The 11,884-nt window shown below is 41.9% G+C and overlaps 1 protein-coding gene and 1 non-coding gene across 2 annotated transcripts; one reads left to right on the top strand and one right to left on the bottom strand.

Annotated features, from left to right (window-relative positions):
- Window positions 1–1,688: 1,688 nt before the first annotated feature.
- LOC133286364 (uncharacterized) lies at window positions 1,689–2,275 on the bottom strand. The gene is made up of 2 exons (XM_061483767.1): window positions 1,895–2,275; window positions 1,689–1,760 (listed from the first exon to the last, which is right to left on the bottom strand). Exons 1-2 carry the CDS (start codon window positions 2,273–2,275, stop codon window positions 1,689–1,691), a joined length of 453 nt encoding a protein of 150 aa, XP_061339751.1.
- A 4,410-nt stretch (window positions 2,276–6,685) lies between these two features.
- On the top strand, window positions 6,686–6,790 carry LOC133286370 (small nucleolar RNA R71). The gene has a single exon (XR_009748119.1). It is a non-coding gene; the product is annotated as a small nucleolar RNA R71 (small nucleolar RNA).
- Window positions 6,791–11,884: the final 5,094 nt, after the last annotated feature.

Here is an 11,884-nt window from a genome sequence, read left to right on the forward strand (position 1 = left end):
TCATCTCCACTGCTTTCACCAGGTCTTTCACCGTGTTTTGCAAGGTTGAGGATCTTTCTCCTTCCTCAATCTTCCTTTTCAAAGGCAATAGTCCAGCATTTTTTATCTGGTCAAGTTCATTCTGCAGGGCCACCTTTTCTTTGTTAATGAGCAAGCTGACTTCTTTCAAAGATTGCAGCTCCCTTCCAACTGTGTCTTCTAAGGCTTGCACTTGAGTGGCTAGAAGGTCTGCTCTGAGACCTAACATAGTTTGACATTGAGTCATGTCAGTTGTCTCGACTAGGAACTGCCTTCGTCCACTCTTTGCAGGAGCTCTATTAAAGGGAAGTTTTTCCCTTCTTGGATTTTTCTGAGGTTCTTCCTTCACATTGCCCGAAAATTCAGCTTCTTCCTCCTTTCCTTCTTTTTCTTCTTTTTCTTCTTTCTCTCTCTCTCTCCTCACTTTCCAATCCTTCATTGTCTCTGATTCTTTTTTATCGTGGACTGATCAACGACCCTTCTGGAATGATTTCATCCGAAATCGGGATATTGGCCTTTAGACCAGACCTCTTGCACATTTCAGTGACCAGACAAGGGGAAAAAAAGGGGAGTTTCTTGGTGCATTTGCCACCAGTTGTTTGTAAACAATCCTCCCAACATCAAACTTCTTCTTAGTCAAGATGCAGAAGACCAGCACTGCTCTTTCCCAGTTTACTCTAGAGTCATTGCTCACGGGAATCATACGGGAGTTAATAAAATGCATCCATACCTTTGCTTCGAATTTGAGTTGCTTCCTAGGGATGGATTCCTTGGTTCCCCAGGTTGCTCCTTCTGAGCCTATTTCTCGGAGCACTTCTCCAGTTATGGCCTCATCTCCTCGGCCAGCACAGTATCTATCAAACTCATCTTGTTCAGCAGGAACTGAAGCAGTGTTATATGCTTCGTTGATTTCTTCAGGGGAGAAGTCTACTTTCACGCCTCTGATGAGGAGTTTTGGGAGGTCTTCTTTCATCCCCTCCAAGAATGCAGTCATGAACTCGGTGCGAGCTCTTGAGGGAGGCTCAACGAAGAGTTCCCAATCCAGTTCTGCTATATCCTCGGTCAGCCACCGGTCGAGATCTCCGTGTTTGGAGCTACTGAGGACTATGCCCCGTTCTGGTATGACTGTGCGGTCGACTGTGGTTTGCTCAGGCTTGAGCTTTTTCCCTGTTCGGGTCCTCTTCTTGGAGATAGAAGCAACAGGTATAATGGCCTTTGGACGTGTCATGGTGTAATGTTCTGAGTATGAGGGATGGTGTGAGGAGTAAAGGTTGGATTTTGTGGGTTGAAGGAGAAAAGATTATGAGACTGAAATAATAGTTCTGAGTTTGTTTATAAAGGTAGGAAGGAGAGGATGGGAAGGTTAAAACGCTCTGTATGGTGGTGATCGTGGCTTTGCTGAGTGGTGGATATGGGGGGAGAAGAGCGTCTGCTGCACATAAATGCCTGGGGGAAGCAACTGTCCTCTGCTCTGACGGTTTCTTCTTTTTGAAACTGCTACTCCCGCTTGATTGGAGGGATGTGACAGCACGACGTGGAGCTGTTATCCTTCCGTTGCTTCCGCCACTCAGTTTCCTCTCTCTTTTTTCGCATGCGGCCCATTGCAGGCCCTTGGGTTAAAAGGGGCAAGTGGATCAGCCCAATTAGAACTTGGTTTCAACATTGAGGGATCAAATTCTAAGTGTTGGTTGCTCCTTGCTTTTGGGATCAGGTTGCTCGAGAGCAACCCTAAAACTAGCTTCCTGCAATGGTTAGTACATTAATTTTCTCAAACAAAGACAATAATAAAAAGAATGACGTAGAAATAAATCTGGGTTGTCTCCCAGTAGCGCTTCGTTTATAGTCTTAGCTCGACTTGTAGCTCCTTGGGTCAGACTTCAGCTGGGTCATCGAGATGAGAAGTCAGTTTCTCATGCTCCTTGATCCCTCTATTATACTTTTTGAGTCTGTGTCCATTTACCCTGAGCGTTGCTCCAGATGTTTCATGAGCAATGGTAAATGCTCCATTGAGAAGTGCTTCAGTGATTGCATAAGGTTCCTCCCATCTTGATTTCAACTTTCCAGGAAACAGTTTCAATCTAGATCGATACAACAGCACTTTATCTCCAACTTCTAACTCTCTCTTGATAAGCTTTTTGTCGTGCCACTTTTTCATCTGCTCCTTGTAGAGGTTGGCGTTTTCATATGCCTTGCTCCGGAATTCTTCCAGTTCAACCAACTGGAGTAACCTCTTTTCCCCAGCCATTCTGGAATCCATGTTTAGCAATGTGATGGCCCAGAATGCTTTGTGTTGAAGTTCCAGAGGCAAGTGACACGCTTTTCCAAATACCAACTTATAGGGGGAGCAGCCAATGGGCGTTCGATAAGCTGTTCGATATGCTCATAGGGATTCATCTGATTTGTTGGACCAATCTTTTCTATCTGGGTTTACGACCTTTTCCAGGATCTTTTTTATCTCCTTGTTGGACACCTCTACCTGCCCGCTGGTCTGTGGGTGGTAAGGGGTGGCAATTTTGTGCTGCACTCCATATTTCTTCAGGAGCAATTGGAATTGTTTGTTCACGAAATGTGTACCCCCGTCGCTGATAATTGCTCTAGGGGTTCCAAATCGAGTGAAAATATTCTTCTTGATGAACTTCAGCACTATCCTGGCATCATTGGTGGGGGTAGCAACAGCTTCTACCCATTTCGACACATAGTCAACTGCAACAAGTATATACTTGTTTCCAAAGGAAGGTGGGAAAGGCCCCATGAAATCAATGCCCCATACATCGAACAATTCAACCTCCATTATTGGGACAAGGGGCATTTCATGCTTTCTTGTAATGTTCCCTGTTCTCTGGCACCTGTCACATTTTTTAACAAAAACATTAGCATCTTTAAACAAAGAGGGCCAGTATAGACCTGACTGCAGCACTTTATCTGCTGTTCTTGCTCCAGCAAAGTGTCCTTCATAAGGGGAGTTGTGGCATTGCTCCAGTATTTTCTGTTGTTCTTCTTCAGGGATACACCTTCGAAGTAATTGGTCAGAACACCTTTTGTAGAGCAAATGGTCGTCCCATAAATACTGCTTAGCCTAATGATGGAACCTCTTTCTCCCTTGGTGATTCAAGTGGTATGGCTCTATTCCGGCAGCCAGGTAGTTTGCAATATCTGCAAACCAAGGAGCTTGTCTTTCAGAGATCATCAGAAGCTGCTCATCAGGGAATGTCTCCTTGATATGATCTCCTTCTTGTGGGCTTGCCCTCTCTAATCGAGATAAGTGGTCAGCCACCTTGTTATCACTTCCTCTCCGGTCCTTGATCTCAAGGTCAAATTCTTGGAGCAACAGTACCCATCTAATTAGTCTTGGTTTGGCATCCTTCTTAGCAAAGAGTTGCTTGATTGCTGAATGATTAGTGAATACTGTGACTTTGGAGCATATTAGATATGAACGAAACTTGTCACATGCAAATACAACTGCCAGCATCTCCTTCTCCGTCACTGTGTAGTTGGCTTGTGCCGGAGTAAGAGTTCTACTAGCGTAGTAAACAGTTATGAAGACTTTGTCTTTTCGCTGCCCAAGAACTGCTCCCAAGCCGAAATCGCTGGGGTCACACATTAGTTCAAAAGGAAGACTCCAATCTGGGCTTTGAATGATGGGTGCGGACACCAGTCTCGACTTGAGCTCCAGGAAGGCTGTCAAACATTTTTCATCAAAATTGAACTTCCTGTCTTGCTCCAGAAGCTCACAAAGTGGTTTGGCGATTTTAGAGAAGTCTTTAATGAAACGTCTGTAGAACCCAGCATGTCCCAAGAAGCTTCTGATCCCTTTTACTGTAGTAGGGGGAGGTAGCTTCTCAATTGCTTCCACCTTAGCCTTGTCCACCTCGAGGCCCTTGCTTGAGATTTTGTGTCCTAACACGATGCCTTCTCTTACCATAAAGTGGCACTTCTCCCAATTCAGCACTAAATTTCTCTTGACACATCTTTTCAATACCTGTTCAAGGTTATTAAGGCAAGTAGGAAAAGAGCAACCAATGACAGAAAAATCATCCATGAAAATTTCTACTGCTTCCCCTACCAAATCAGTAAACAAAGCAAACATGCATCTTTGAAAAGTTGTAGGGGCATTACATATCCCAAAAGGCATTCTTCTGAATGCAAACGTCCCAAAGGGGCACGTAAAAGTGGTTTTGTGTTGGTCTTCAGGAGCAACCGGGATTTGGTTGTATCCCGAATACCCATCTAAGAAACAAAAGAATTCTTTCCCAGCTAGATGATCCAGCATTTGGTCAATAAAAGGAAGGGGGAAATGATCCTTTCGGGTAGCATTATTTAATTTCCTGTAGTCTTGACAAATCCTCCACCCAGTTATTTTTTTGGTGGCTATTAACTCTTGTTTGTCATTTTCAACTACAGTAATGCCACCCTTTTTTGGAACGCATTGTACAGGAGCAACCCATTTACTATCTGAGATGGGATAGATTATACCTGCATCAAGCCATTTGATGATTTCTTTTCTTACCACTTCCTTCATATTGGGATTCAGCCTCCTTTGATGCTCCACAGATGAGTTGTCAGGGTCTTGGAGCAAAATCTTGTGCATGCAAATTGTTGGGCTAATTCCTTTTATGTCAGCCATGGTCCAGCCGATTGCTCCTTTGTAGTCTTTGAGCTTTTGTGTGAGTTGAAGTTCCTGTTCATGGGTTAGCAAAGAAGAAATAATCACAGGGAGAGTGTTGTCTTTACCTAAATAAGTGTATTTCAGGTGTTCAGGGAAGGGTTTTAACTCCAAGGTAGGTGGTTGCTCTACTGAAGGCAATTTCGGTCTTTGCTCTGCTCTGATCGGTTTAAAGATTCAAAGACCTTTTCTTTCCTTCCCTGGGGTTGGTGGAAACTGATGGATGCAATGTATTCCTCCAGCTCTTCAAAGTCCTTCATGCCTATCTCTGGCTGCAAATGCTCATGCTGTTCTTCTCTTATGACCGAGTCAAGGATCGAAATACTAGAGCATTCCTCATTGTCATCTTCATCGAACTTTATTGCTTTCATGACATTAAACTTCACTTTTTCTCCGTTTACACTCATAGAAAGTTCACCTTTTCTGACATTTATGATAGCATCACTGGTAGCCAGGAATGGTCTGCCCAGAATTATTGGAACTTCTTGATCTGCTTCAAAGTCTAAGATGATGAAGTCAGCTGGTAGAATGAACTTGTCTACTTGGACAAGGACATTCTCAATTTTTCCTTCTGGCTTGGCTATAGATCGGTCTGCAAGTTGAAGAGTGACTGTGGTTGGTCTTGTTGCTCCTATGTCAAGCTGCTTGAAGATGGAAGCTGGCATTAGATTTACACTTGAGCCCAGATCACAAAGTGCCCGACTAAGATAGTTCTTCCCAACTGTACACGGGATGGTGAATATACCAAGATCTTTTAGTTTGGGAGGAATTTTAGTCAGGTACTTGCACGACTGTTGAGTGAGGGCTACGGTCTCAAACTCTTCGATCTTTCTTCTTTTTGACAAAATGTCCTTCATAAATTTTGCATACGAAGGCATTTGCTCCAGAGCTTCTACCAGAGGAATGTTTATGTGAAGTTGTTTCATCAAGTCAAGAAACTGGCTAAACTGCTTATCCTCGTGTTGCTTTTTCAACCTCTGTGGAAAATGAGGCTCAATCGGCTCACTCCTTCTCTTGCATGGGGGAACATAAGTTGGAACTGAAACTGGTTCACTGACTTTTGTTGCTCCAAGGTCTGCTACAGGTGTTGCATCATCCGATTTGATTTCAGCAGACTCATTGCTCTGGACCTTCTCTTCTGGACCTGTCTGAGTTTTAAGGTGTGAAGGGTCAGTGGCTTCTTCAACTTCCTTTCCTATAGTCTGTTTTGCTGGTTCGCGCTTTCGAGGTCGTGCCACTAAATCTGGGGGTGGTAAAGTCTTTCCATCTCGTAGGCTTATAGCATTACAATGCTCCTGGTTATCCTGAGACGGCTTTTTTGTGTCACTAGGGAGTGTCCCTGGTTGCCTCTGTTTGAGTGCTCCAGCCAGCTGACCAATTTGGGTTTCTAGGTTTCGCATAGTTGCGCTGTTCCTATTCATGTACTCCTTGACAGAAGTCTCAAAGGATTGGGACTTCCCTTCACCCTTATCCCAGTTTTGTTGGTTCTGCCTGGGATACGGGGGTCGGTTCTGGTAGTTTCCTCCACTTCCTCCAGCACTATTCTGATTCCTCCAGCCTCGGTTATTGTTCCCTTGATAGTTGTCATTGCTCCTGTTGTTGTTGTCATACCCTCCTGTATAGCACACAACAGCTAGATTGTTACAGTCCTCATATTCATGAGGACCTCCACAAGTGGGGCAACTCTGACTTGATTGAGTCAAGAGAAGTTGCTCAGTTGGTTTTTTCTGTTCCATGGGCTTCCAGTTTTTTATAGTGTTCTGGAGCGAAGCCATTTGTGCTGAAAGAGCATCAGCTGAGCTTAGCTCAAGAACTCCTGCTTTCTTAGGAGCACTGTGTCGTGTGGAAGGCCATGAAATATGTTTTTTGGAAAGTTTTTCCAACAACTGGTAGGTTTCTGGATAAGTAAAGTCCAAAAGATCTCCCCCTGCAGCTGCATCAACAGTTGCTTTCAATGGTGGGGTTAAGCCATGATAAAACGTGTGAATGATGCCCCAATCAGAAACTCCATGATTCGGGCAAATTCGTATCAACTCTTTAAAGTGTTCCCACGCTTCATACAGACTTTCTCCATCATACATTTGAAAGGAAGCTATATCAGCCCTCACTTGGGCTTGTTTTGCTTGGGAGAAAAATCGGGTAACAAATTGTTCCGCCAATTATTCCCAATTGGTGATGGAGTTTGGGGGCAATGTTCTCCTCCACTCTTTGGCTTTTCCAGCTAAGGAAAATGGAAAAAGCCGCATCCGCATGTTTTCTTCCGAAATACCATGAACTTTGAAATTATCAACTATCTCAGTGAAATTGTCCAAATGACTGTGAGGGTCTTCCATGGGTAGTCCATGGAACTGACCAGCGTTCATAATCATTTGGAACATTGCAGGTTTTATTTCAAAGTTCGGGATATTCAAAGGAGGGGGAACATAGCCTCGTTCTGGACCATTTCTGAAGGGAGCAGCCATATCATTCAATGATGGCCCTCTTCCTTCATTCGGTCCTTGCTCATGATTATGATTTCCATTGTTATCATTGTTCACTACCCCCTCCATTGTAATGTTTCTCAACCTTTGTACTCTTCTTCTATTTCTGAAGGTTCTCTCGGGTTCTGGATCAAAAAGTACTATTTCCAGTCCAAGTTCTGTAGGTTCTGTGCTCATACAAATGGAGGAGGTCTATCAAAACAAAAAGACTGCAATTAAATAACAAAAATGTTTCCTTAAAAATGCCCTTTCTTGCCAAATGATCCCCGGCAACGGCGCCAATTGCTTGGTCGAACCGAGAGCTGCTCGGGAATATCTTTTCTGAGAGCAAGAGTGCAGAGTAATAATCAGGATTGCCAACAGGAACAATCTACTCTGACTAAGAGCAACCCTCTTCAACTATACGCAAGCGTACGTGTCAAGCAATATAGGGTATTGTAGCCCCAGATTTATCGTCCTCAGGGAGCAGTTGTGAAGTAAGAAACGCTAAAGGAAACTTAATTTGTAAAATGGAGCAATAAAAGAAAGTACTATTCTCAGCTAAGCTTCGCAAAGAGCAATCACTGGGCAGCTAGATAAACAATGTTAACCATTCTGAACCAGATGAGCGCAGTGAATGACTTAGCACGGTCATCGAATAAAAAAAAACATCAATTTAAGTAACCTCAAGAGCAGTCAACGAAATAAAAGTAAGAGCATCAGCTGGTAAAACACAGTTCAGTTATCGTGAGGGAAAGGTTGTGATAGAAGTTTGAATTAAGATTAATTTCAGAAAAAGTCAAGAAAGTGTCACGGGTTCCATGTTTTCATCCTTTTGGTTAACCCTGCTTGGTAGCATATTTTACAAGTGGATTTTGCTCCTTCCCTTGTTTTGCTATAGGTAAGCAGAGGGTAGGGCCCTACTCTCCACGTTACTCCATAGTACTTGGAGTTATATGCAAGGAAACCATGCTGCCTTCTCAAAAGAGCATGGATTCACATGGCAGTGCTCCCCATTCCAGGTGTTTCTCCCTCCTTTCTTCAGGCTAAACTACCCCAGGATTTTGAGAATGCTCCACACGCCTTTGTCAGTGTTTCATCAACCGAGTGGACCCGGGATGAGGTTGCCAGCCCAAAGGGTTTCACAAAATCAATAAATTAAACCAAAGAGCAACTCAAAATTCATTTATAAAATATGTGTTCCTTACAAAGTTATCCTAAGACAAAAGGGATTACTTTTATGGAACCCTCACCTACTTAGAGGAAGTTAGCTCCTAGTGAGCATTTTTACAAAAAGAAAACAAAGAGATAACGAGTCCTAGGATGGGCGCTGATGATCCCCTTTATGAGGATTGCTTGTTTCTTTTATAGGGTTCTTCATTTGATCTACATTGTTCCTTTCATCAAGGGTCGTGCTTTGTCTAAATCCTCTCCAATCGTAGCCTTGCTTCTTGCCAGCTTGGCCTTAAATGGAAGTGGTCCCCCTTGCTTTTGGCTCCTTTTATGAGTAGGAGTATCGGATTCAGGGAGGCACCTCCACTCCTTCTGCTGCAGCTGACGTGGCTTCTTTTGATTGCTCAGCTCCCTTGCTTCCGTACTGTAGCAGAGGTAGCACCTCCACCTTCTCTGTTGTGGCTGACGTGGCGGCTTCCCATTTCCTTCTTTGACTGCTGTTGTACTACAGCAGGTTTTTCCTTTCTGCGCAACCCTCCTTCTTCTCTCTTCATTTTATGGTTCCTTCTGATGGCCTTAGGTGTCCTGAACAAAGCAAACTAACCCAATAGTCATATGTGAAAAAGTTAATGTTAAATTTGCTCCAGGTCTACCTTAATTCCCATTTTCGGTATTGCTCTGGTCCACTATTCAAAACAGTTGCTCTATTTGGAAAGAAAAAGGTTGAGGGGAGTGATTTATAACCAAACATGGATTTTGTGGAATAATTTACACTTAATGGGCCTCAACTTTTGAGGACCATCAACGACTCTTTTCCTTCTTCAATCAATCTTTGTTAATTTTAACTTGCTTTGTTGTCTCATTTACAAAATGTAGCCCAAACCATTCTTTGTCTCCAACCTCAGACCAACAGGTTGGTGTTCTAAACCTTCGACCATACAAAGCCTCGTAGGGATCCATATCCAAACTAGCATAGAAACTATTATTGTATAAGAATTCCACTAGTGGAAGATACTCATCCATGCAGTACCCTGCTCAAGAGTACAAGCCCTCAACATATATTCCAACGTCTGAATGGTCCCCTTAGTCTAACCATCTGTCTGCAAATAATAAGTAGTACTCAGTTTCAACTGAGTGCTAAAAGCCACCACACCTGCAATTCTTTCCAGAAGCGAGAAGTGAACTTTGGGTCCCGATCGCTAACAATGCTCTTAGGCACTCAATGAAGCCTCACAATCTCCTTCACATAGAGCGAGCTAACTTACCCGCAAAGAAATCCACTCGTACTGGCAGAAAGTGTGCAGACTTTGTCAACCTGTCCATAATTATCCAATGGAATCATAATCTTAGGAGCGTGCAGCAGATTTCCTGCTCCATGCATCTGCCACTACATTAGCCTTACCCGGATAATATTTTAACTCAAAATCATAATCTATTAAGAATTTCACCCAGCACCTCTTTATCATGTTCAGCTCTTTCTGATCAAACAAATATTTCAAGTTTTTATGATCACTGAACACAGCAAAATTTATCCCATACAGGAAATGTCTCCAGATTTTCAGAGCGAATACTATAGCAGCAAGCTCCAAATAGTGAGTCGGATAATTCTCTTTATGTGGTTTCAATTGTCGAAAGGCATAAGCCACAACTCTCCTTTCTTGCATCAGCACACAACCCAGCCCCTTCTTCGAAGTATTACAGTATAACTCAAACTTTCCTTCCGAATCAGGAAGAATCGGCACTTTAGTCGTCGTCAACTTCTTATTCAGATCCCAAAAGCATTCTCACACTCATGGTTCCATACAAACGGAGTATCTTTCCTCGTCAAACGGGTCAATGGTAACACCATTGTAGAAAATCCATATATAAATATCCGGTAGAAAACTTCTAATTTCTGTCATAGTAGTGGGTCTTTCCCAGTCTATTACCGCCTTTATCTTACTTGGATCAACTGCCACTCCCTCAGCAGAAATAACAAAACCCAAAAAATTCACTTCAGCCAGCCAGAAGTCACATTTAGATAACTTAGCATACAATTGCTTCTCTTTCATAATTTGCAATACCATTCTCGAATGATCTGCATGCTCTGATAAACCCTTAGTTCATCAGTTTTTAAGCATGAATTAGTATCAATTTGTGTGATGAAATGGATGGAAAAGAGGTTAATGTCCTGGAAAGCCCTCAAATACAAGTTCTGTAAGCTTTGTTGAAAATTTACATTGTTCTTGTAGGGAAATGAAGCTCAAAGAAGCAAATGAGAGAAGGAAGAAGATTTTGAAGAATGGAAAATGCTAAGTGTTGAGCGCTAAAACGTCCAATGCAAGGGTTTTAGCGCTCTGCTGTGGGAAAAGATTCTGGTCTTGAGCGCTAAAACTTCCTGATCAAACGTTTTAGCGCTCTACTGTTGGAAAAGACTCTGGTCTGGAACGCTAAAACGTCCAAGTCAAACGTTTTCGCGTTAAAGACAGTTAAAAGCAGTTGGACATCCGTCAAACATGAACGCTAAAACGTCCAACAATGAACGTTTTAGCGCCCATGTCAGTTTCTGGTTGTTATTCAGTTGTATTTTGTAACTCTATAAAAGGCACGGGCCTTCACATTTGGACATATTCCATCCTATCCTATCTCAGATCCTCTGATCTGACTCTTCGCTTTCTCTGACTTTTCAAATTCTTTAGGATTTAGTTCTTGTAATAGTTAGTACATTTTATGTAATTGTAATTGAAGATTGAAGACTCAACCATCATGACAATGGAGTTTGATCTTTCCTCTTCTCTTGTTATTTCTTTTATTATGTCTGAGTAGAGTCCTTTGTAGTCTGATGTCAATGGAACTCAAGGATGAATTTATGTATGGTTGATTTGAATATTATGTTTATGTGATGATATGAAGTTGTCTGTATCAATTCTTTCCATCAAGGGAGTAGTGTAGAACAGGGATGTTTACATTATTCCTGTAACTGACAATTTCATCATCAGTGTTTTAGTATTCAAGGGATTGATACTAGGATTCTGATGTAATCTTTAAGATCTTAGTATTTAATGCATGTATTAAGAAGGGAATCACCAAGGGATTGGGGTTTCTGATTAATGTATAAATCAGGATAGTAAGGGATTACATCTTGATGATAAGAAAAAGGTTGATTAACATCACATGAGAGATAATTCATAATAGGATTGATTCTTACATAAGTTCATGCTTGAGGGATATTGATGTCTGACTACTTGTTTTTAAAATTATAATTCACAGTTTATTTGTTTTATCAAATCTTAATACAATTCAATTTCTGGTTACAATAATCAATGCAATCAATAAATTTTTGGTTGATTCAACTTAATTATATATCGTTAGTCAGTGTTTGAACACAAATCCTCCTGGGAACGATCTTTACTCATCATTTTATTACTTGTACGACTAGTACACTTGCTAAATTTGCAACAAGTTTTTGACGCCGTTGTCGGGGATTTGTTCTTCAACATTGACAGAGACCATAAATATTTGAGATTGAATCTTTTATTTTTCAGCAATTTATATTTTTGTGTGAATTTTTGTTCAATTTCAATTCTGGTGT

The sequence above is a fragment of the Gastrolobium bilobum genome, unplaced genomic scaffold, assembly GCF_033153095.1.
Source record: "Gastrolobium bilobum isolate Gb01-03AN ecotype WA unplaced genomic scaffold, APGP_CSIRO_Gbil_v1 utg57423, whole genome shotgun sequence".
Lineage (NCBI taxonomy): Eukaryota > Viridiplantae > Streptophyta > Magnoliopsida > Fabales > Fabaceae > Gastrolobium > Gastrolobium bilobum.